Source organism: Pomacea canaliculata, linkage group LG11, assembly GCF_003073045.1.
Source record: "Pomacea canaliculata isolate SZHN2017 linkage group LG11, ASM307304v1, whole genome shotgun sequence".
Taxonomy (NCBI): domain Eukaryota; kingdom Metazoa; phylum Mollusca; class Gastropoda; order Architaenioglossa; family Ampullariidae; genus Pomacea; species Pomacea canaliculata.
In genome coordinates this window covers 2,264,054-2,287,828 of record NC_037600.1, presented here as the reverse complement: position 1 = coordinate 2,287,828, position 23,775 = coordinate 2,264,054, and the positions used below count along the sequence as shown (strand labels likewise).

The 23,775-nt window shown below is 37.2% G+C and overlaps 2 protein-coding genes, 1 long non-coding RNA gene and 2 other non-coding genes across 7 annotated transcripts in view; 1 reads left to right on the top strand and 4 right to left on the bottom strand.

Annotated features, from left to right (window-relative positions):
• Nucleotides 1–1,676, bottom strand: part of LOC112575211 (LIM domain-containing protein WLIM2b-like) — a 10,870-nt gene extending 9,194 nt beyond the window's left edge. Inside the window, exon 1 of the mRNA XM_025256900.1 lies at nucleotides 1,523–1,676. Within this exon, the coding sequence (XP_025112685.1) occupies nucleotides 1,523–1,537 (15 nt within the window). The 5' untranslated portion in view covers nucleotides 1,538–1,676. The remainder of the gene's footprint in view (nucleotides 1–1,522) is intronic.
• The window catches only part of LOC112575212, a 12,685-nt gene extending 6,549 nt beyond the window's left edge, over nucleotides 1–6,136 (top strand). Inside the window, exon 3 of the long non-coding RNA XR_003101584.1 lies at nucleotides 6,003–6,136. This is a non-coding gene — a long non-coding RNA (uncharacterized LOC112575212). The remainder of the gene's footprint in view (nucleotides 1–6,002) is intronic.
• LOC112575206 (gamma-aminobutyric acid type B receptor subunit 1-like) lies at nucleotides 2,477–23,775 on the bottom strand. 3 transcript variants are annotated; one of them, XM_025256892.1, is made up of 20 exons: nucleotides 23,253–23,775; nucleotides 22,453–22,687; nucleotides 22,153–22,287; nucleotides 21,821–21,991; nucleotides 20,910–21,011; nucleotides 20,351–20,416; nucleotides 19,831–20,022; nucleotides 19,006–19,145; nucleotides 18,460–18,565; nucleotides 18,149–18,212; nucleotides 17,736–17,813; nucleotides 17,262–17,412; nucleotides 11,696–11,828; nucleotides 10,152–10,259; nucleotides 9,273–9,477; nucleotides 8,822–8,949; nucleotides 8,277–8,405; nucleotides 7,558–7,698; nucleotides 5,980–6,348; nucleotides 2,477–5,347 (listed from the first exon to the last, which is right to left on the bottom strand). In XM_025256892.1, exons 2-19 carry the CDS (start codon nucleotides 22,675–22,677, stop codon nucleotides 6,007–6,009), a joined length of 2,616 nt encoding a protein of 871 aa, XP_025112677.1. In that variant the 5' UTR covers nucleotides 22,678–22,687; nucleotides 23,253–23,775; the 3' UTR covers nucleotides 2,477–5,347; nucleotides 5,980–6,006. The 3 variants fall into 3 exon arrangements, with proteins under 3 accessions (XP_025112677.1, XP_025112675.1, XP_025112676.1); XM_025256890.1 differs by having other exon boundaries at nucleotides 2,477–6,348; XM_025256891.1 differs by having other exon boundaries at nucleotides 2,477–6,348; nucleotides 23,504–23,775.
• Nucleotides 10,437–10,656, bottom strand: LOC112576376. Its single transcript, XR_003101817.1, has one exon. It is a non-coding gene; the product is annotated as a small nucleolar RNA U3 (small nucleolar RNA).
• LOC112576375 lies at nucleotides 15,246–15,465 on the bottom strand. The gene has a single exon (XR_003101816.1). It is a non-coding gene; the product is annotated as a small nucleolar RNA U3 (small nucleolar RNA).

The window sequence follows — 23,775 nt, the reverse complement described above, 5'->3', positions numbered from 1 at the left end:
CACCGATTATATTTATAACTTTTGACCGAGTCGCATGCACACAGAGCTGATACACCACCGATTGATTTATATCTGTTCTTGTCTGGGATGTAGCCGTGATATAGCCAAAGTTGCTGGCACGGCGTTAAAAACATTGTCTGGGATGTAAGGATGCGTGTATACGGGGGTCACTTTAACATAACACACTTGCGCACCGGGCCGGGAAGGGGTCACTTTATTGCGTATACCACCACTAACACATGTGCATGTAACACTAGTGGTCAGCTTAGCACATTACACAGTCATTGTCACTTTAACATGTACGTAGGGTCACCTAGACACAAAATACATACGCATGAGGTCACACGGTATATGCATCCACTAAGCTGGCAAGTCTTAGCTAAAAGTAGCACCAAATACGTCACAAACTCGCGATTGTATAAGTCTCTCTCTCACACCCACACACAAACACACTCGCGCAACCCATACACCCAAGTCTCCATTCATGATACACCTCGATTCAATTGACAGTAAAGACCAGCTCGCACTGACCAAACTATCCTACATTCCGTTGCGTGTCATTGTAAAACACACTTGAGTGTTTTTTGCTTTGTTTTTTGGAGGGTTGATGGGGTTGAGGAGCAAGTATCTATACTGAGCTGCAAGTGGTGATAGTGATCGTGCGTCTTCCTGTGCAACTTGCCCACCGTGGGCGGGGGTGGTACGTGAACCCTCTCAACCCCGTGTGTACTAAGCATGACTCAGAATGTAACAGCTGCCAAAACCCGTTACTTCGCAACGGTTATAGGCGCCCATCCTCGGGCCCTTTGCGTCGAGTTCGCTATTTCCGCCAGTTACTGTGCGCACTCTTAGGTCTGGCAAAACGCTCTCGGCATGATACTGTGATATACGAAATGGGAGCCACGCCCATCCAGCGAACATTCTTGGAGGACCGGCGGCACCCGGCACGATAAGCAGTTCTCGTGTTACCCTATCCATGCATGTAATATGAAAATGAGTTTTTAAAGCTGTATGATATCATGATTATCTTCTTTAAATATAAAACAAATATATCATCGCATCCTCCTTTTTCTCATCTCTTCGTCAACATTTTCGTCTTCCCCCTTCTTCGCCCGGATTAAATAACTCATATTTCCTTTCCAAGAAAAAAACTAAGCAAAATTCTGAACTCGCAGCGCCTGTCGGACAATACATATATATATACGCATCCTGTTTTCCAACAATTTTATCGACGCCTATACAAAATATATATTGCGCGTGCCATCCGGCCAATGATGCGATCAATGCATGTTTTTATGTGTCGGCCAGGCAGCACAACATCTCAAATTTATTTAGCGAGGAAAAGAATTTGGAAAACAAAGATTCGTCTTTAATCCCGTCTCTTCAAATGGAGATGACTGAAATGATAAAATTATTCTGACAGTGATATATTTACACGCAGTTGCAAAAAAATTGCCGGGTTAGTCGCGCGCGTGTGTGTGTCCCACGCAGCTGTCAATTGTACAGAAAGAACAATACTTACAAACTTGGGAGGCATGTCTGACGATGATGTAGGTGCCTTGAAAGAGGTTGTTGATCGTTGCTGAGGGTGCCGTCAGCTGTGACGGGTTGCGATCTGCGGTACAGAACCTCCGACTGAAAGCAATAAACCCACGGATGTCTGCACACGGCACTAAAGCTGCCGGCCTTTTGCACACGCCACTGAACGTGATGCAGCGGCCATACACAGGACCGGTACTATCGGTAACTGGGGCGACTGCGTCCGATAATTAAATGTTACTCGATAAAATTGTTTATTTCCGAAATCAAAACACCAGAAATTATTTTTGGTGTATTTCTTAGTCGAATGGCGCATTATTTAGCAAACTACAATTTATTTAATTCTAGACAGAATTAATAAGCAAAAATAAAATAAAAAAGTAAAAACATGGGTATTTTTTACCGCTGAAATTGAGATTGTTTATTTAGTTGTTCAACAAGTTAGCCTTGTGCAGTCAATGCACGAGCAGCTTGTAGTAGAGGATCCACATAAACCTGGGACGGGAAAACACCGTGTCCCCACAGATGTGTAACAGATTGTTTACTAAGAGGGGAACGTGGCTTTACTTTCCACATGGCATAACAAACTACGAATGGTTGCCATGCAGCCACTGCCTTTGAACCCCTTTTCATTTTTTATAAAAGACTAGGGCTAAAAATGTGTCTGCTCTATTTTTTAAAATTAATTCTCATTTGATGCTGCTCATGCAGAAATTGTGTGTGTGTGCACGAACTTTGTATTATACATGTCCGTTGTGTGTGCTCGCTCGCATGTTAAGTAATTCGATCATGCACAGGCCAGATGCCTAAATATTTAATTAGGCCTTCAAGGCATCTGAAGCCCAGACAAAACCCTAAACAGTACATAGACATTTTCCAAGCATTGTACGTTGTTCAACAAGCCACATGCAAACGCCAATTAATTAAAACTAGCCAATTTTCTAGATTTCTACTAAATAGCTTTAATCACATTTGTTAGGGCAAATAGCCAGCTTTAATCATGTTAAAACAAAGGAGGACCTAAAAATATCTTTCAGGGCTGGTGTGGAAACTGAACATTAATTATTTTGAAAATGTACATGTAAAATTGGTATCTTCACTTAAAATAACTTTCAAAAAACACATCTATGTGTGCGAACACATCAAAAAGATGAGATCTATACACCCACAAACTTTTAGTTCAGTCCTAGAAGAATTCATGATTAAACAGATTTTGAGATAATTTTAATTGTATCACTATATTCTATAGTTGCAAATGGACAAGCAGATTTATAACACAACCAAAATCGTAAAAAGCTCTTTAGCAGCAATCATCCCCTTTATCAGCTACCAAAGTCAACAGTCACAGAACACAAAACCTCAGGATTTTTTTATGTGCTATATATTTTACAAATAAAAAATGGACTTTTTTTAATGCTTTATATATATACTACTAATGAAAGACTATGCCAGCAATTCTACTCAATTTAAATATTACACAGTACAGTGAGTACACGATCAACTGTTTGATAAAAATCAATCAAGATCCATGACACTTGCTGATGGTGGCTTAAGTGTAACTGTGTAGGTATGTGAGGTGTGATTATATTTTGTTTATTACTTATGAGAGCTCCAAAGAAAAATGTCCATCTTTGTTGTGGAGAGAAGAAAACAATAAATTAGGACATTACATTTATAATCAGGTTACATTTATAAAGAACATTAAAAATACAGTGACGCAGGACCTTCTAACTGGCCAGTATCAAACAACTCTTCGTTGTGAACATATTATATTTACTTTATTTACATTTGTGGGGTATTTCTTGGTCTGTTGATCCATCTTCAAAAAATAGCCTTCTCTTTAACACCATGAAAACGGTTGTATAGGTAACATAAAAGCAATTATCACCATAAATATTTTTTATCTTTGTTTTTATATTTATTTATATGATAATTAAATCACAGGTGAACAATGATGCAGCATATAGCCCTGCTGTGAGACTATAGTTTATCCTTTTTGAAATTTCACTGGGAACAGCTACAATCAGACATCTTTTGACTTAAAATATTATATACACCACACCTGTTTTACTCCCTTTTGAGAAATCCATTGACAACTTTCATCTGCTTATGCAAATTAAATATCGGTTCATTTCCCTTTCAACTGTCTTTTCAACTATGCCAATATTTCATATAAATATACCAGCCTGGACAGATTATGATGGAGTAGCTTGTGAATTAATTTATCAATTGAGTTCCACCCCCATCCCTGTCGGCTCTTCCTTTCTCCAGACACATATACTTCCCCCCTCACAATCTTATGTTAGTGGAGTAAAAACAAAACCTATGTCCTGTTCCATGTATTTTCCCTGTTCTTTACAGTCTTCAAAATTTTTGAAACTATACAGGCTAACAGCAACAATATATAAATGTAAATAAAATATTAACATCAAAAATGATTTCACATGTAAACATTCTAATCAAACTGAGATAAATATAACAAGCATTTACAGCTTTCACAAAAATTGACATATGATTAAAAAAGAGATCTCATGATAGGAGGAGAATATCAAAAGAATAATATCAAAATGTGAATATTATTGCACACAACATACAATGCACTCTAACCTCTGTTTATAGACAACTAAAATCATCAAAATGTAATGACAATAAGTGTAATAAAATGATGAAAATGGTTACAAACACCACCATCAAAGATCAAGAATTAAGAAACATTGAAACTCTTTGCTACATTGTTGGCAGTAGGTGAAACTGTACTTAGTGTTTGTGCCACTTCTGTTGGTTTGTTTTTTTTAATTGCTGTGTTGTGCTAGCAAACATTTTTATTAGATTCATGACATTCATTTTGCATTTCATGACTTTTTTAAAAACAAGAAAAGCACAAAGTCATAGCTTTTACATTTGCGAAAGACAGTCAAGAGAAGATAAAAAGTGTGTGTGCAAAAAAGCATTTAGGAATGTTCCACATGCAAGATTTATGACCCAGGATTTGAGTCACACACAAAAAAAGAAATTATCCTTCATATTCTTTTGGGTTCAGAATGCCTGATCCCACATATATCATTACCTCACTTGGCAATAAGTGCTGAACTAAGAAGAAAGGTAATAAGTCTGAGATAAATAAGTGTACATAAATATATGTACATAAAGTTATAAATCTGATGAGATACACAAGTTTCATATAAATGTATATAAATATAAGTAAATAAAAATTATAAATTTAATGAGATATGCAAAAACTATACCTTATTTTCACAAAAACCATGCATGTCCATTGTACCACAATGTTTATAATGCAATAAATAAACAACAACAACAGTATATCTTTTAACACAAACCATATAAATTTAACTTTGAGTAAAAATTGCACCTCTCAACACATGAAAAATTCAAACACAACCTGCAGGGTAACAGTTAAAAGCATTTCATAACAACATCGGATTTAATTATCACCATGTCTTCAAAAGATGTACCCTGCTCCATATATCTGTATAAACAAGCACAACAATAAACATTGTTAATTCTATAGGATGAAAGCAATGTATAGTCAAATCAAAAATGCACTCCTTGAAAGGCAAAATCTTCAATTTATTTCACAGAGGTTGGTCATATACAGCAGGCAGTCATTTGACCTTGCACCTGGCTATCATAAAAACTTGTATAGCTCTTAACTAAACTATTTTTTCAATGTCCCTTACTCTTTTTCTTGATCATCAGATAATAATGTACCAGCTGATGTTTACCCTTTTATAAGAGGAAATATGTTTCCAAAGCTTCACTTATGTTATTGCCTCTTGTATGGTTATGTCTGAAATAGAAATAAATACTCAGCAAGACTTCAATGTACAGCCATACCATACATCTGCAAACCCATGTACATATGTGTGCACAAACATGCACCAGCACAAATACAGATCTGCAAATCCACATGCATATGAGTGCACATACATTTACATGCAGGCATAGATTGGAACACCCACCCATATTCATGTGTACATGTATGAATATACAGGCATGTGCACAGCTATATACATACACACACATGTACATATAGATCTGCACACCTAGGTGCATAGATTTGCACATACACTATACACATAAAAGTATAGGCATATATATGCACTCACCCCTTCTGCCATAAATTACAATGCATGGTATATGTGTGTGTGCATACACATATAGTATACCATATATCGTAAATACATTACTCTCACTATACTGTTCTTATGAATCCATAAAAATCACCACCTTTAAGGGTATATATGTAAATGTATGATATGACGTGATACATGTGTTATCCTATAGAATTGTTATCCTTGAGTTTTTCTTATTTGGGCTGACATTAAAAAATGATCAGCATAGTATTAATGATTTTGAGACTGATGTTGAACAGAACTCATTCTCAATCTTACATTGATTTTGTAACCGATGCTTACTCACTCATTATACTAGTTTTCTGACAGGTACTCAGCAAAATGGCTCAGAGTCAGAAGCTGAGGTCTTGGAGCTCTTTGTGAGAGACCAGCTTGCCAGACCAGAGTCAGAATTGCCATCAACAGGGATGATTCCATCATCGAGCTGATAACGGGTCCCATGCTCTGACAGCAGGTCTCCATCCTGGCTTGCAGAGGCTGGCTTAACAATGACTGTAGTGGTGGCAGTAATTGCATTGGCATGGATGGAGGTGTTAGACAGGAGGGGGACAGTTTCATCAGGAGCTGTTCCAGTTCCAGACATAGATGTCATCAAAGAATGTTGTTGCATTTTCTTCTGCAGCCGGACATTAAGGTCTTTGACTCTTTCCTCCATCTGATTTACAAATAAACTAAAGAGTCATTATTTGTTGCCTTTTGTTTATTTTTGGAAGTGTAACACATGGAATGTAGAAACATTTTTTATCGTGTTAATAGCAAAACATAGTTTCAGCGGTAAATGCACATGAATAAAAGAATAAAATAAGTAAAAAAATTTTTAAACACATATTTGACATATACTAAAAAGGGTAAAATATTTTTTCCCCTTGGGTCTCAGTATTTTCTCAATACATTAAACTTAAAATATTAAAGTGTAAGGGGCACTTTTGGAAATATTTATATGTAATGTTTTATTTTAATGTTTCTAAGAGTGTCCTCACACTTTTATATTGTAAGTTATATAAATGCGCTATTTTAAAAATGTTTTTGTTTACCTATTTTATTTGAAGATTTATGTCTTATTCAGTCTTTGTGAATTTTATCGATTTTCTTCTTTTTATCTTTTTGTGAATCTAGTCCCTTTTTTAATTCAGTATGAACTATATACAAATTGCCTAGTTCCCTATCCTCATTGAGCAGTCTATCAAGTGGCAATCCTCCCTTTATATAACTTTTGTGGACCTTAAGAAGGCCTTTGACAGTATAGACAGGGAGATCATCTAGAGCAGGGGTGGGCAATTAATTTTCCCAAGGGGCCGGATGAGAAACTGGGATGGTTCTAGAGGGCTGGATGAGAAACTGGGATGGTTCTAGAGGGCCGGACTAATATAGTTAACTCAGTTTTACCCAATACTGTATATATAGTATATTTACTGGTGGGCGGCCAGCGGGCGGGCCGGTCAGAGACAGGAGGCGGGCCGGATCCGGCCCGCGGGCCGGCGTTTGCCCAGGTCTGATCTAGAGGCTGATGATCCACAATGGTATTTCGCCTAAGCTCAATGATTTAATATTGCACTGTATATGTTACATTTAATATTGAAATGATTTAATATTTCACTGTCATCAGAAATGAGTGTTACAGAAAATTTCAGACTTCTAGGAGAATGAGAAGTGGGTGAAACATAGATCACCGAATTCCAACTAGACACTATGAAAGGGTGTAAAAATAACAGAACACTTAGTTCAATATTGGTTTAAGAAGGCAACATTTACTGGAATGTGACTAATTGCATGAATAGAAGCATGCAATGAATATTACAACTAAATTATCCCTGAGCATGAATAAAGTAACACACACACACACACACAAAAAAGGAGAAATGACCTCTGCAATCTGTTTCTTGAGTTGTTCATTTTCGCTAACCATGCGCAGGTGGCGCTCCTCTTCCTCACGACTGACAAGGGAGTCAGTAAGACTGCGCACTTCCTGGCCATCACGCTGTGGGTGTTTGTATAGCTCCATCATCTGGAAACACCAGGCTATCTAAGACACTTACATCTCTGAGCATACATAAACCTTCCATCAGTCAAAACAGTGATGGAATTAGTTTTGTAAAAAGCACACTGATATAAGTTCTGTCAGCAGGACTGAAAACTTTTCTCATTTTTTTCTCTCTCTATGAAAATTAGTGCAACATCTTGCTCATCAAAAATATATATTTCTATGACTTAATCCTTGACGAAAACAAAATGACTAATTGGCCTGATACAAAATGACCCGATAGCTGAATATAGCCAACAGTTTTATGACATCAACTACATGACAAACTACAAAGTCAAGTGATATTCTTTGAGATAAAACTGGGGTAAAATATGGAATGAGCAGTGGGAAAAAAATGTGAAATAACACAAGTAGTTTTGCGTGACCCTTTACATCCTGTTTTCTAAAGATAGTGAGGGGTCCTTTGAGATAAAATGTGCAGTAATAGAAATCATAAAGTAAAAAAATCAGAAGACAGAGTTCTGCATAGCTCTTTGCACATTGTGAGTACTGAGAGAGAATCCATGATAATATGAGGGAGTGGTTACAGGTCAACGGCTCACCTTTGGAACAAAGATAAGTCCCAAGGAGAGGAAGCTGCAAAGGATAATAGCAAGAGACACAAAGGCAAAAGTTGCATCCTGCTGGTTACCAATGATGAGGCTAATTGGAGCAGTGATGACACAGAGTACCTGCAAATAAATGCCAAAAACACCTGTTCGTGTAAGCATTCGCAAAAAAACATGAAGCAATATATTAAGGATACCTTTGTGCACACCTGCATAGATGTATGTTAACTTTTTAATTTATGATACAGTCTTTTAATACACAGCAATAGAACTTAAGACAGTATAGTTATAGCTTCCTCATGAGTCCACGTCAATGCAATAAAGTAAGAGTTGACCACTCGGACTAAGGAAGTGAAGTTGCCTGGACTGTGCTCAGTTACCACAGAATAACTTCTTCTTCTCGTCTTGTGCCTATTCGCTCTCAGTGGAGCAGGGGGCCTCAACCACACCCCGGCATCGGACCCAGTTCTGGGCATCCCTTTCCAGTTGTCAGCTGTCTCCACCTCACTGTGGACTGATCTCCTCACAGAATAACTTACCACCACATTATAGATGCTCATTCCCACAAATCGTGAGTCATTGACTTGCTTCAGTTTGACACTGCGTGTCTCGTAGGCCAGGAAGATGCCAAAAATGAGCAGAATTCCTTTGTAGCCAAAAAGTACACCTGTAATCAGTTAAAATATGATCACTGGAGCAAACAACACACCTGTAGCGTTCTGTAAAATAATAAAATAAATCTCTGACATCTCAAAATCAATTATACTGAGCTTATATCATTTGCTATATTCCTTAGAAATTACTTTGTTTTACACCCACCATTTCTGAAAATTTATCTTGCTGAACCCTAAACCCTTGCTTATGTCTTAAATATTGGAACCTGTGATAGCAGCCAGCAAGCTTATGTCATGTCAGCACTATGCGATAAGAAATCTTGAGTTATTATTCACTAGATGAAAACCTTGCATAATCCTTTATGTTTAAACATACCAAGCCAGACAGAGAGGTTTTCTGAGTTGCAGTGCTCTAGTTGAGGTCGGAGTTGGATATCCTCCTCTGTATCAGTGGGATCTTCTTGGGCAAAGACTTCCAGTTCTCGTTTGAGAGGGTCAAGAACTTGCCATGCACTAAGCACACCAACATCTAGCACCAGCAACACTGCCAACACAGTGTACAGCTCCCATATCTGAACACCCTGCAGAGTATCACAAACATATAAACAATTCTACCTGAACACCCTGCAAAATATCTCAGACATAAACAATTATAATCAGTCCATGTTTTGATACTGAATTATCTCCCTCCACTATTATGATATATGTGTATAAAATAGTGCTACATTCTGAGTTTCAGCTGATCTGAGGAAATAAAGAGAAACAAATTAAGATAACAAATCTGAAGAGCATGAACTTACAAATAAAAATAAAAAAAACCACCAACGTACTATTAACTAACCCACTATTAACTGAAAAGAGTCAGGCAAACATTAATACCTGAAAAAGATTAACACAACAGGCATCTGTATTTGCAATACTACAGTGAACATTATGGAGTGAAAATGAAATTTTGATTATTATAAGCAAATAAAACAAATTTGGTGAGACTTGCATTCATTGTGAAGATAAACTGTTCTCATTTTACATTAATGTTACAGCAAATTCATAAAGAACACTTCTTTTGTTGATCCTTTGTGAGTCCACTGATCTCAGAGTGACACCTGCATGCCCGTTAATTCTTACTTTATTGGTTGGTTTTTTGTTTTTGTTTTTTGTTTTTTTTTGCGTGCATGGAAAAATGTGGGAAAATGCTGTAACTTCTGGCATCATTCAGTCAGCAATGAAAAATACTACAGAGGGCTATTGGGTTTACCTTTCTGTCTTTTTTGCGAGATGTAGTGAGCTGGTGCACGGTCCATATTTTAGAGAACATACTGCCATAGCTCAGGGTGAAACCAAGAGACAGAACCCATGCACGGATCTGCAAAGCCATAATACATGGTTAAACTTTGTTCTTTTGATTAATGCTGCAACATTTACCTGTAGTCGTGATGTAAATCACAACTCCGATAGTGGGCAAGTGAGCTGCATTAACGAACTACGAATGCTGACCGTTGAAATATGACATTTGATATAAAATTGTTTGGTGGAGTCCGCAACCGCTCAGAATGCCGCCCCTTCCTCCAGCTCCCCACACAGGGAGGAGAGGAACGGTCATCAATGGTGCAGTGACGTAGCTAGAGCCAGCCACGACACTCCACCCGCTTCGCGCTCAGAAGGGGAGGCTACGTCTCGTCCTCGCGGTTTGCGGACCTGTCAGAGTTACCTGACGTCTCGGCAGAACAACCTTTAGAAATGATCCCTAAAAGTATGATCTTAACTCAGTGCTCCCGCATCGATCCCCTACTCACATCGCAACATCGGAAAATAATGGTTGTGTACAAGCAATTTCAAAATATTCGTTGTTTTCTCAAGGAATTTCTTCACAAACCATAAATAGCGTCAGCTCGAAACATTTGTATTGTAACCTAAGTAATCTTTTATATTAGTAAAACAAGTTTTCTTTTCTTGTTTGAATATATCTTTAGTATATGAACGATTTTTTCCCTGCTAGTTTCCTCCCTTGGATAGTATGCCTTCATCAGTCCATCACACTTACCTCCCTTACATTGGCCTATTTCTTAACTGTTCTCCCTTTCTATTCTTCTCCGTGTTTTTATAATATACAGTCATATAATGTTGTTGTTGTTGTTGTTGTTGTTGTTGTTGTTGTTGTTGTTGTTGTCGTCGTCGTCATCATCGTCATCATCATCATCATCCTGAGTAAATACTTCCTGTAAAACTCTTCGGTCTAAGCGGCTCAAACAGTTAATGGTTTGATCTTGACTTATAACATTGACATTATAATTTTTGTCGTCGTTTATTCTATTTGTATCACCCTTGTATAAATTTTAATTTAACAGAATTTTTTTAATTGCAGTAATACGATTGTATAGAAATTGCGTTCTTACCATTACATTTATAATAAATGTAATAACTTCTTCACAGAAAATAAACAGAAAAAATTGTGCTGTACATAGGAGTTTTAGACAGGAAGCTATTATTTTAGGTTTGCCATAGAAAGCTTCTCGACTCTTTAGTTCGTTTCTGTTCTGTTGGTTTTGAAGACTGGAGAGAGCCAGCAGTTGTCAATGTTCTCTTCTCTTTGATCATATAACTGAGCGCTATCAAAGCAATATCATTTACGAACTCTGCAGGGCAATACATTTATAAAATAAACTAAAATTCTTGGCATCATAACAAGGGCCGTATTGTTTATGTACGGTTCGTGGAATTTTTCCTGTTGTTTTCAACTTGGAACGTTCCAACTTCCCATGTTCCGTATATAAGGGTAAAAGCGTTCTCACACGCGCATACCTGGCAGACAAGTGGGTAGACGTCAGGGGAGACAAACTTTCCGTCCAGTCCAAGAAGAAAGATGCAGGCCAAGCAAGACATGCAGCCTAAAACTGTCAGGCTGTTGATGTTCGGCTGGGAGAAAGCTACGCATCTGTGATAGAAATAAAACGATTTATATATAAGTCATAAAATCGATGTGAATTGAAGTTTTGTCTTCTTTATAACGTTTAATTTTTAAAGGTTTAGTATGGTATATTTTTTTCTGATGACGAAGTAAAGCTTGGTGCAAGCTATTTCCCAAGCTCTGGGTGAGATCCACGCCTACAAAGATCACCAAGTACAAAAGGAGATCACAACTGTAGTGCCATGTTTGTTCACAAATACATATATTCCCAGTTCTCCCATATGTTAAAAAAAAAAACCTTTAGCAATGTAGACGTATCGATGTACAATCCTGAAGTGTACCTGTTGCATGTTGACCTCTTTCTGTGCGTTGCGATGTTGGCACATGGTGATAATTCTCCCGATGACGTGTCATGATTGTCGTGATGTCTGTAAAACTTGCATAAGTCTCACGATGATAAAGATCATCGTAAAGGCTTTCTGATTCTCCAAAGAGAATCACCAAACAGGAAAGTAAAAGTGTCATGATTCTCGATGATCACGCTGATCGTAGATTTTCACGATGGATTCTAAAAGAGGATTGTAAAATATGTCGAATTCTCACAATGATGAAAGTGATCAATAATTTTTGATAATTATGATCGAAGTCGCTCTCGATCATAACTTTATGTTTATTGGGCTAGATTTCGCCGCCTGCGGTTAATCTTCACTAACTTTTATAAAGTAAACCTTCCTTTTTTGTCAAGGGAAAGGTTTCGATCAATATAACATTTATTTAATTGGAATTTCACATGTTTTGTAACTGGCCATCACAATTTCTCCTCCTTGCTTTTTAGTGCTAACCCATAAATTGTAAGCTTTTATCTATCTATATATGTAATTAAAATCATCCTCTCTCTTATGATTTATCGATCGAGTATTTTTTAATAGCACAAAATATTTTGAAGAAGTAAATAGTAAATATTAAGAGAGAGTGACATCCCTTCCCCTAACTGGCTCGATGGTGACTCCTCTCTCTCACTTTTTCATATTTGTCCGTTGATCATCGTGAAGTTTTGTGTCTAATGTTCATCAGTTCATCTGTTATGATATTTGCTTCGTTTCTGTACGGATTTCTGTGCCTGCGCCACTTTTCATCTTTTCCTGTGCCATTTATTTCCCACACAAAGTCATGCTGCAGGTCATACAAAACCGCATAAGTAACACTGCAGAAGAACAGATGGATTCAGAGAATGAAGAAACAGTTAAGCAGATCTTCAACTGTCGCATCCTTATAGAAAAGCATCTTCAGCATCAGTAGAACCTTTACCACAACTTCACTGGGGCAAAAGGGGCTATGACATGTGATGTGGAAATTGAACCTCGTTCAAATCACAGAAGAGCTATACAATAGCTCAACGAGTGAAGTACAATGCACTGCTCAATAACCAAAAAGAAGCTTACTTTCGCACCACAGTAGGAGTACGTCAAGGATGCCCCTATCACCGGTGTTGTTTAATGTCTTCTTGGAGAACATCATGCTCGAAGCTCTCCATGACCATCATACTTCAATTTCCATTGATGGAAGACCGATCTGCAACCTACACTTTGCAGACGACATATATCTGTTAGCAGGCACTAACAAAGAACTGCAAGACCTCACCGACAGACTGACAGTTCAAATGCATATGGAATGGAGACCAGCACCGAAAAAGCAAAGCTATGATCAATGGCAGCGGCAAAGAAGAGATTTTTATGAACGGGGTACAGCTCGAAGAGGTAAGCAGCTTCAAATACTTGGTAGCCACCCTCTACAATGACAGCAGCTTAACCCCAGATATCCGCATCAGGATCGCAACAGCAACAGCAGCGATGGCTAGACTAGATAGGATCTGACATAACCATGAGATAAGGTTCACTGCCAAGTACAAGCTGTACAAATCTCTGGTAGTGCCGATCCTGCTCTACGAATGTGACACGTGGACTCTGCTCGCATACATAAAAGGAAAGGAGAATCCAGGCATTCGAGAAGACGTGCCAGCGGAGGCTGCTCCGGATCTCATACAAAGAACCAACGACTTCGTACGAAACAAGATTCCCACGCTTGTAGGATACCAGGAACAGCTGGTCTTCTTTGGCCATGTGACCAGGCACAAGCCGCACAACACCTGGTCGAAGACTGTCCTTCAAGGCACTTTGGAGGGTAGCTTTATAGTCGACACCACGGTGGCCAGAGAAAGAACTGGCTTACGAACGTCAAAGACTAGAGTGATCATCTATTCATCTTGTACATAACCTGCTGACCCGCCCAAAATAGGCAAGAGTGGCGGGCCGTCAGCTGACACATCTATCCACGTGCTCCCCCCAACGACAAGTATCGGTCAAAGGTTGAGTGACTAAGCAATAAAGGTTAACTTATCCAATACTGAACCTGTCTAAAGATATAAATTAATTAGGCATGTTTCGCTGTTGATAGGCTTTCATAATTCATTGAGAAAAAGCAATCATTCAGAATACCTCTCTAGGCTAGCTCCACACGAGCTCAAGTATGAAAAAAAGAAAAGTTCTAGGACAAAGAAAATAGTTCAAAAACTCAGTTTGAAATTCAACAACATATTTCACACGACGCATCATCACCAACGTTCAGCACCGGCTCGTCCGTGCTTATGAAACATGCTTTCGGCACCGCAGCTGAGTGGCAGATGACAGGCTTTCGACCTTCTCTTCCTCAGAGCCAAACAAAGGATTACGACTTTTTCTTACAGTATGGTGTTTGCAGATGACGCAGCAAATGCGACACACACCGGCCAGCTACCACTCCAATCGCCGTTGGACTGGATTTGAAGTAGACAGTCAACCTGCAGCCAGACGTTCCAGGTAAAAGTTTGCAATTTTATATTGAGTTCAACGTAGGGCTGACAGTCATCGATGATCTCTACCTAGCCAAACGCAAATCAGTTAGATTGGTCTTCAAAAAGGTGTGCTGTACCACAACCTGTGTAAGTGGGTCAGTGTGCTGTATATACATACACACGTGTGTACAGGTTTGGGCGCTTTGCTATACCAAATCGATTGTGTGTGTTTCCTGGTTGTTGAAAAGCACATTTTAACGTGTTGCCTGTTATAATACGAACTGCGAAGTAAGCGAAAGAGCAGCTTGATTTTGGCAAGGTGTTTCTTACCGAAATAGGTTTGGAGCGGATTTTGAAAGTAAACTCATTACGGAGAGAAATGAACAGAATTGTAAAGCTAATATCTTCCGAATTTTGTCCTACTGATACAGCAATGTCCTCAGCAATGTGGCATGAGTAACAATGGCGAGAGCAGCATGAGCGGATGTGCCTGATCAATTGGTATCATTACTGCCATCTCAAACATGATAAGAGATCGGAAAGTGCTGTAAAATGCACGTGACAGTTCTTAACATTTCTCATAATTTTACTTTGTTTGGTTATGAAAGCCCGCAACCGCTCAGAATGCCGCCCCTTCCTCCAGCTCCCCACACAGGGAGGAGAGGAACGGTCATCAATGGTGCAGTGACGTAGCTAGAGCCAGCCACGACACTCCACCCGCTTCGCGCTCAGAAGGGGAGGCTACGTCTCGTCCTCGCGGTTTGCGGACCTGTCAGAGTTACCTGACGTCTCGGCAGAACAACCTTTAGAAATGATCCCTAAAAGTATGATCTTAACTCACTATTCCCGCATCGATCCCCTACTCACATCGCAACATCGGAAAATAATGGTTGTGTACAAGCAATTTCAAAATATTCGTTGTTTGCTCAAGGGATTTCTTCACAAACCATAAATAACTTCAGCTCGAAACATTGGTATTGTAACCTAAGTAATCTTGTATATTAGTAAAACAAGTTTTCTTTTCTTGTTTGAATATATCTTAGTATAAGAACAATTTTTTTCCCTGCTAGTTTCCTCCCTTGGATAGTATGCCTTCATCAGTCCAGCACACTTACCTCCCTTACATTGGCCTATTTCTTAACTGTTCTCCCTTTCTATTCTTCTCCATGTTTTTATAATATACAGTCATATAATGTTGTTGTTGTTGTTGTTGTTGTTGTTGTCGTCGTCGTCGTCATCATCGTCGTCGTCGTCGTCATCATCATCATCATCATCATCATGTGTCATATAATACTATTTTATTATTATTATAATAATCAACATCATCATCCTGAGTAAATACTTCCTGTAAAACTCTTGGGCCTAGCGGCTGAAACAGGTAACGGTTTGATCTTGACTGATCATGAGCTTTAGTTTGTTTTGTTTTTTTGTCGTTTGTTTTGTTTATTACCCTTGTAAAAATTTCATTGAACATTATTTTTTTCAATTTCAGTAATATGATTGTATGGAAATGGTGCTCTTACCTTTACATTTTATAATAAACTTCTTTAAAGAAAAAAAAAAAAGAAAAAATGTGTAATGTACATAGGAGTTTTAGGCAGGAAACTATTATTTTAGGTTTGCCATAGAAAGCTTTTTGACTCTTTAGCTCGTACATAATTGCTTAAATGTGTCTTGAACTGACGATATTAAGAGTACAATCTAACTCACTTTTTACATTTGTGGTCGGTTGCCTCCTCTGTCATTACTTCATTATTTGCCCAAAAGAAGTTATGTTCTTCTATTTGAGGCTTCTAGAATACCTTTACAATTATCAGTTTTGTTATTATACATGACATTTCTTTATACATTATTTTTCTGGGTCTTGCCCCTAGTGTCAACAATGCTGTAAATCAGGACATGAGGTCTCAAGAGAGACATTTTGTAATTGTCATTATAAAGCTGAACTGTAAGCAAAACATGAATAATATAACAACTTTGCTTCTAATTAACATATAAATTTTATTTTGTATGTTTCGGCACCGTTTAAATCAGGAAAAATTGATTTTTAAATTTTTATTTCAGTTTGGACACCTACGTTGATCAAGTTAACCCTGATCAAGTTAAGTGCTCTTTCCTGCAAGACTTTGACGATCTTAAGAGACTACCTATACATTCATACCTACATAAATGGCAGGTAATAATAATTCTAACTCAGTTTGGATTACACTGTGGCAAACATGAAGTGCAGGATAAAGAACTGAGGAGTGAGCAGAACTTTTCTTGATTACACAAGATCTTAAAAAAGGGTTTTGAGGCAGAATCTATAGATTATCAGTAGTTACAGCATTCCTTTTTCAAGGTCCCATGCTATTCTCTCCCTATCCTCAAAGCAAATTAGCAGGTAGACATGGTGTGGCAATATTAACAGCATAGAAACATTTAGAGCTTGTTTATTCTCTCCATGTGTATTGACTGTGTATAATCCAAAAAATGTTTATGCAGATTTTCTCAACTTTAGTTGTATCCTTTATGGTTTATTTATGAAGTTGTCCAAAATGCATACATCCACTAAACAGGGGTTGCATTTAGGAGCAGCGAAAAAGTTGTGACTAAATACAAGGTATCCTTTAAGCCTCTCAAATTTTTACCTGCGCTGACGGTTTCTGTAGTTGAAGATCAGACAGAAGGCACCAGCTAGAATTCCGACTATGGCCAGTGCACACATGGAAAAATATAATGTTTTTGATACCACTCGCAGATGATCAATCACGTGGGTGTGGTCCAGAGGAGGTTTTCCACCTGAAATAACAGTAATGCAAATAAAGCAGTCAATTTATGACATGAGCATGAAGGCTCTTGACTGTTTTATTAAAAAGAATCAAGATAAAAACAAAACATTCCATCCAGTTCAACCTAATTATACTTATTACGTCTGTGCAGTTGTGGTTTTAAAAATAAATTAATCAGCCAATGGAAATACATATAATGAAAAACTATCAAAAACTATTGATCAATCACATTTCCTCATAGTGTTTATATTTTAAGAAGTACGGTTTTTTAAAAAGTTCATGAAGGGACAGATACTCAACATATTTCTAAAAAATATGTATATATCAATTTACCAATCCACCTATCAGTTCCAAACCAGGTGAAATTGTCTGCCAGACTGTCATAGTAGCCAAGTTTGTGGTATGTGCCATCTGTAGAGTATAGCATGCAAGCTGATGAGATACCAAACTGGGTTGTCACGATTGAATTATGGGACTTTCTTAAGCTGTACTGCACATTTTCTTGCACATAACAAAAGTTTCTACAAAACAAACTGTATTTTATGAGCTTTTACAAGACTGAAAGGTCATACAGTTAAGGTGAATTTGAGTTAAATAGAACTTCCTCCCATGACAATTAACCACTGTCTAATGAGCTAATGAAGTAGATAACTGTTTTTTTTTGTTTTTTTGTTTGTTTGTTTTTTTTAAGCAGTATATATACATCATAAATTTATAGTTGGGTTTCACTGAATATCTGTACTTACTGATCATCTGCTCAATCTGAGTGCGTGCAATTCTATCACCTTGAGATGAAAATGCCACATTGCCCTGTCATAACAGGAAAATCAATGAAAGCATCAGTGCCAGAAATGAAATCTATGTCATTATCCAATTAAAAGATGACACAAGAAAGTGATCCATATACAATGAATATATGCTGAAATACAAAAATGAGATTAAATATTCAACATGCAAGGTATGCACACATCATCTCTCAATCATATATATGTGTTTCTATGCATGTATGTGCACACACATACACACACATATGGAAATTTTGAGGAAAAATACCTACTGATATTCCAAGAAATTTGGTGGAATTCATAGCAGAGTAGATCTCCTGTGCAATTTCTTTATTTGAATAATTAAACTGCTCCAGGCTCATTCCCTTCTCTGCAAGTCTGAAAAATGCATACTCATACTCAGAAAACAGCTAAAAATTGATAAATACAACAACAAAAAAACACACGAGACTAAAAATTATAATTAAAATGCATTAGTGATTAATTAATGTGTCTACATTTTCATATGTTATAACACTTGGGTGTTGGTGAACTGGTGTTACACACCAAAGAACACCAGCAACAAAAACTGTATCCCAGCAAATTAAGTATATAGCCAGTCCTTTTAGCCAGTGCCACATGCTGACAAGATAAAATCTGAACCCAGTGCAGGTGCTTTATTGGTGAGATGTGCCATTGTGCTACCTGATCTGAATGCTCAACTGCACAAAGAAGAATAGTAGTTGTTCTACTATTAATACATGGCATTTAAATCTATTTGTTTTTACTTTTACAAATTTCTACAAAACAAAAATATGTGCATATGCATAATGGCTTACTTATTTGCTGTCTTATTCAAAGCAAAAGCAAGAGCCCAAACAGCATCATAGGCTAGTGGTGCCTCAGGATAGCCAGTAATGAGGCTGGGATCACTTGTGTTCAGCTCTTTGTTCAAACGTTGAGTAAACTCTTGAGGCATCTGCAACCAGCAAAATCAATGCTCAATAATAGTAATCATCATCAACATATACACACATGTACTCATACAACAGATGTACGCTCTTAGTAAGTACAGGCACACCCCACAGAGTACAGGCACACTTTACACGTGTCTTCATACAACAGATGCACCGATTTAGTAAGTACAGGCATACTTTACACATGCACGCACACAACACACACATCACACACATACATGTATATATATATTACACATGTACTCATAGAACTGACACACCTATAGAGTAAGTACAGGCACACTTTACACATATATTCACACAACAGATACACCCATAGAGAAGTACAGGCACATTTTATGCCAGTGCACAGTAAGATGGAAGGGTGAAGTCCTGGATTTTCAGAAGATGATTGGAGCAGTCATGAGGGAGTATAGATGGGAGTGAGTTCAGAGAGATATTGAGGACCGGTACAAAAATGCTTTGGTATTTGAAGAGGGTTGTAAGCCAAACCTCTTTCAAAGTATTTGCTTCAGTCACAGGCCAAATTACTTCCTCATCACTTCTTTTGTGAAGCACACTTTACAGTTCCATCAAAGATGTATGGATGAGAAACCAGCTTTGTTTATCAGATGAGCAAACACACCTGAACTGTAAAATGTTATGCACTTCAGCCTCTACTATAAAAATGTACTGTAGTTTAATTACCATGCCAACATCTGTCGTGGTGTTTTCCTGATGTAAGATGACTGCTTCAGTGGTTAAGTGACCCTCTAGTGCTTCCTCCAGCTGCTCAACTGTGCAATTATGGCGGTCGTCTCGTGTTCGATACCAGTTATCTGGGTACCAACCAATGATTAGCCACACATACTTCTTGCCATACAGCTTTTCCTTGTATGCCTGAAAAATATAAAATGTTATATATGTTTATATGATTACACAAAAATGACAAAACTACAATGCATAACACAATAACATTTTATTGACCATAAAATTTCCTGTAATTTTCTACAAGAATATCCCCTACAATTACACAGAGCTTTATGTCATCCCCATAAATAGAGGCTCTCCATTTGTGATCAGTCCCTTAGTCCTGTACAAATATCACAGCTTATGCCAGAGAGCCTACAAATTGCATAGTGTGAAAAAAATTAATTAGGGTTTACATGATTTTGCGATAGCTGATGAGTAATGCAAAAATATAAATAGGTAAAACAAGCATGTTTACCTGGCAGAAAACACGTCTTGCCATGTCCTCATAAAATACGCCAACTATAACTCGTGCATCTTGTCTCTGCCAAAAATTATTATGTTTATCATAGCCTCTTTTCCATGCATTTATGAATAATTTCACAGGTCCAGTGATAAAAATTACATATACTCTACTCAGGTGGATAATAATTAAATTTACTAATAAGTTTAGGAATGTTCTAATCTAATGCCAAACTCCAAGAAATATTAATATATTTATTAAGTTTATAATTTGCCAGATATCTTATTTAAAGCACATTGCAAGACTGACATCATCATCACCACATCATAAACTAAAGCAATTAGAAATTTAAATTCCACAAGTTTTATAAAAGTTATAAATTATCCTTGATTTTATTCAGCTGTTATTTTTGTCTTGGAAAATCTAAATATCAACCTGGTCAATCATAAAAAAGCATCTAGTATGTAGCTCTAATGTATTCAACTGCTGGATTCATTTCCTTTATCCTAAAAAAAAAAAAGACCCAAAAAACAAAAAACTGAACAAAATGCTTGACTGTCTCATGAAAGCATACCTTAAGGTTTCTGACTGCGTTAGTTGGATCTGTCAGGAAGCTTTGGCGTACAGCAATGTCAATTCCTGCCTCTTTAACACGCTTTTCCAGATCTTCAATTGTCTTAAAAATAAAAATGTCCCAGATTTGCATCAATAAAAATTAAATACTTTCCAAACTACTTTGAAACTACATAAGCATGTCGAAACATTTCAATTTTATGAAATGTTATAGACTACATTTTGTTATCATACTGTTTATCAGCCAAATCAGCTCATGACACAATAACTCAATGTCATGCAGGCAGTGCCCGACTCATTTAAATTGGCTCATGATTGCATGACAATGCAGAGGTAAAGCATTTCTGACAAAAGCTGTTAGGATCATTACATAATGGGCTTAGTCTTGAGATAAATATAATCTTCTCTGGATGTGGCACCATTAGAGATTTTCTCTGTATACTCTGCACGGTTATCTCCCCTTTCACATACACTGCAATGCACAGTAAATTCCTTGCTGCGCGAAGCACTTTTTTATCAGAGCAATCAACCAGCTGCATCTAACTACACCTAAAAATTTCAAAATCAGTATCATTTGCAGCTAACAAGTACATCAAAAAGTAGTTTGAGAAAGAGATTGTCCAACCCTCCAAAAGTTTCTTTTTAGTTGTCTCAAAGCTTACATTTTTAATGTACCATGAACATAAATGTGCTTGATCTAAGATGCATGTTTGGGAGGCACAAAAAAAACAATAGCTATAGAATAAATATATAAAGCAATACTTATTGAGATTTCTGAAAGGTTGATACGACTGCAGATTGTTTCCCCTCTAAGTATAATGAAGATAAATCAGTCTGTGGCATATTTTCTCAAATAAGCCACAAATATATGAAATACTTTTTCTTGTTGATAGTATGGGCTCATATACTTACAGAGGTGAAGAGTTCTTGAGTTTCTTGAATGGTTGCAATCCTGTTCCATTTAAAATGTTTAAATAACTTGACGCGAGTAGGATTGTGAACAGTTGCTGATGGATGGGTGCGGAAAAACATTGGAAATCTTTCTCTGTTTGAAAGGGCTGGGGAACTTGCTCCATATGCAAGCTGCAATCCGTGGCAGAAAAATTATCTGCATTATGTTATGATAAAACAAATCGGAATCTTTCCCTGGTTTCCTACATACACAAACACGCACATGCACACAGAAAACATAATCATTATTTTTCCCCATTATATTGCTAATATTTACCACACTGTTTACATACCACAATAAGATTCCACATGTTGGCAGCCTGTGCAACAAATGTAGATACACTAGAACAACCAGAGAGCACCATAATCTTTGTAGGTTTGTCATACAGCAGCTGATACAGCACTTTTGTTCCCAGCCCTGGCATGCACTGTGCACATAAATGTACATTTTAATAAATTTATTAATTTAGCAATATGCACTTTTATGTCTAATTTATAAGACTAAGAGCAAGACAGTTTTCTTAACTATCAAATTCTAATGATCACAAAAAGCAAAAGAAATAAATGCTTATCAGTACTTAGAAACTTTATACCTGACTGTCATTATATTGCATGTTCAGATGATACCGAGGCAATATGTCTGGGCGGTTGTTGACCATCTCAAGGGCCATCATCACTGCTGGCTTGCAGGCAACTCCCCCTGCCCAACTCCCTGACATGGGAAAGATTCCCCCTAAGGTAAGAGGAATGTCTTTTGGACAAACCAGAGGCCAAAAAGCAGTTGACAAAATGAGCCATTTTCTGATAGATATTTCCATTTTTTTAAGCCTGAAAAAGGAAAATAAGACAAAAGTAAAGTATCAACACCTGTGTGAGAAAATGCAACTAATACCCCTCCCAGAGTGAACAGAATCATCAAATTAACTTCATATAAATTAATGGGGTTAAAAACGGAACTTTAGATTGTCAAACAAAAGATGAATTAAATGGAAGGCTGACAACTGGCAGGTTGTCTAACAAATGAAACAGAGTCTTTGAAAGAAAATCTAGTTTAGCCAGATGCGAAAAAATGGTCAATTAATGCATAGCAGCAGTTTGATAATTCACATTCTCAAGACAAAGGCACATATATTTTTATGACTGCACTGTATACTATCCTCACACTACCCATTATAGTGACACTGAAGTATATATACTTTTATTATTTTACAGATGCTTATTATTATTTTTCGACCAAGATAGCAAGTAATTTTTGTCTTGGCACGATTTAATGGCATCGTGCAACATATAAAATAATATACTGCAATCAGTTGATCTAATGATTTTTGTTTAATCTGACACAGCAACAACACATCAAATAAAACTCCCCAGTTAAAGTTTTACCTGCACTTACACTTTTTAGCAAATTTTTATTTGCACGTATGCAGATGGACGTATCAACATCTTGTCCACTCGACACAATTCAAATCATCCTCATGCTAAGAACTGTTGATCGCTAGTTGTCTCCTTATGTTATGAAAGCGCAAGGTATTTTTATAATAGGATTAATAAGTGTTGATTCTGATATATTTTACTGAATTTTGACGATAGTTTTAAACGAAATGTTATCGTAATATTTAATTTGGTTTTATGTAGTTTGCTAACCTTTACTCGTTCTTCATAAATCCATCAGAAATTGCACCCTCAAGTACTTGATCGAGGATACATTATGAAAATTATTCGAAATATATTCTTAGGGTGTCGTCTGCATGACAGTTAAAGTGTGGTGCTACGTGACATTTCTTCGGGGTGTAATCTGATTGAACATCCATATCATGCAATATATGCTATAAAGAGCACTTATCTAATTTTCCTTTCACGTGTCAAATATTCTGGATGCTTTATTGAAAACCGTTAAGATATTTTGGAACCGCTGG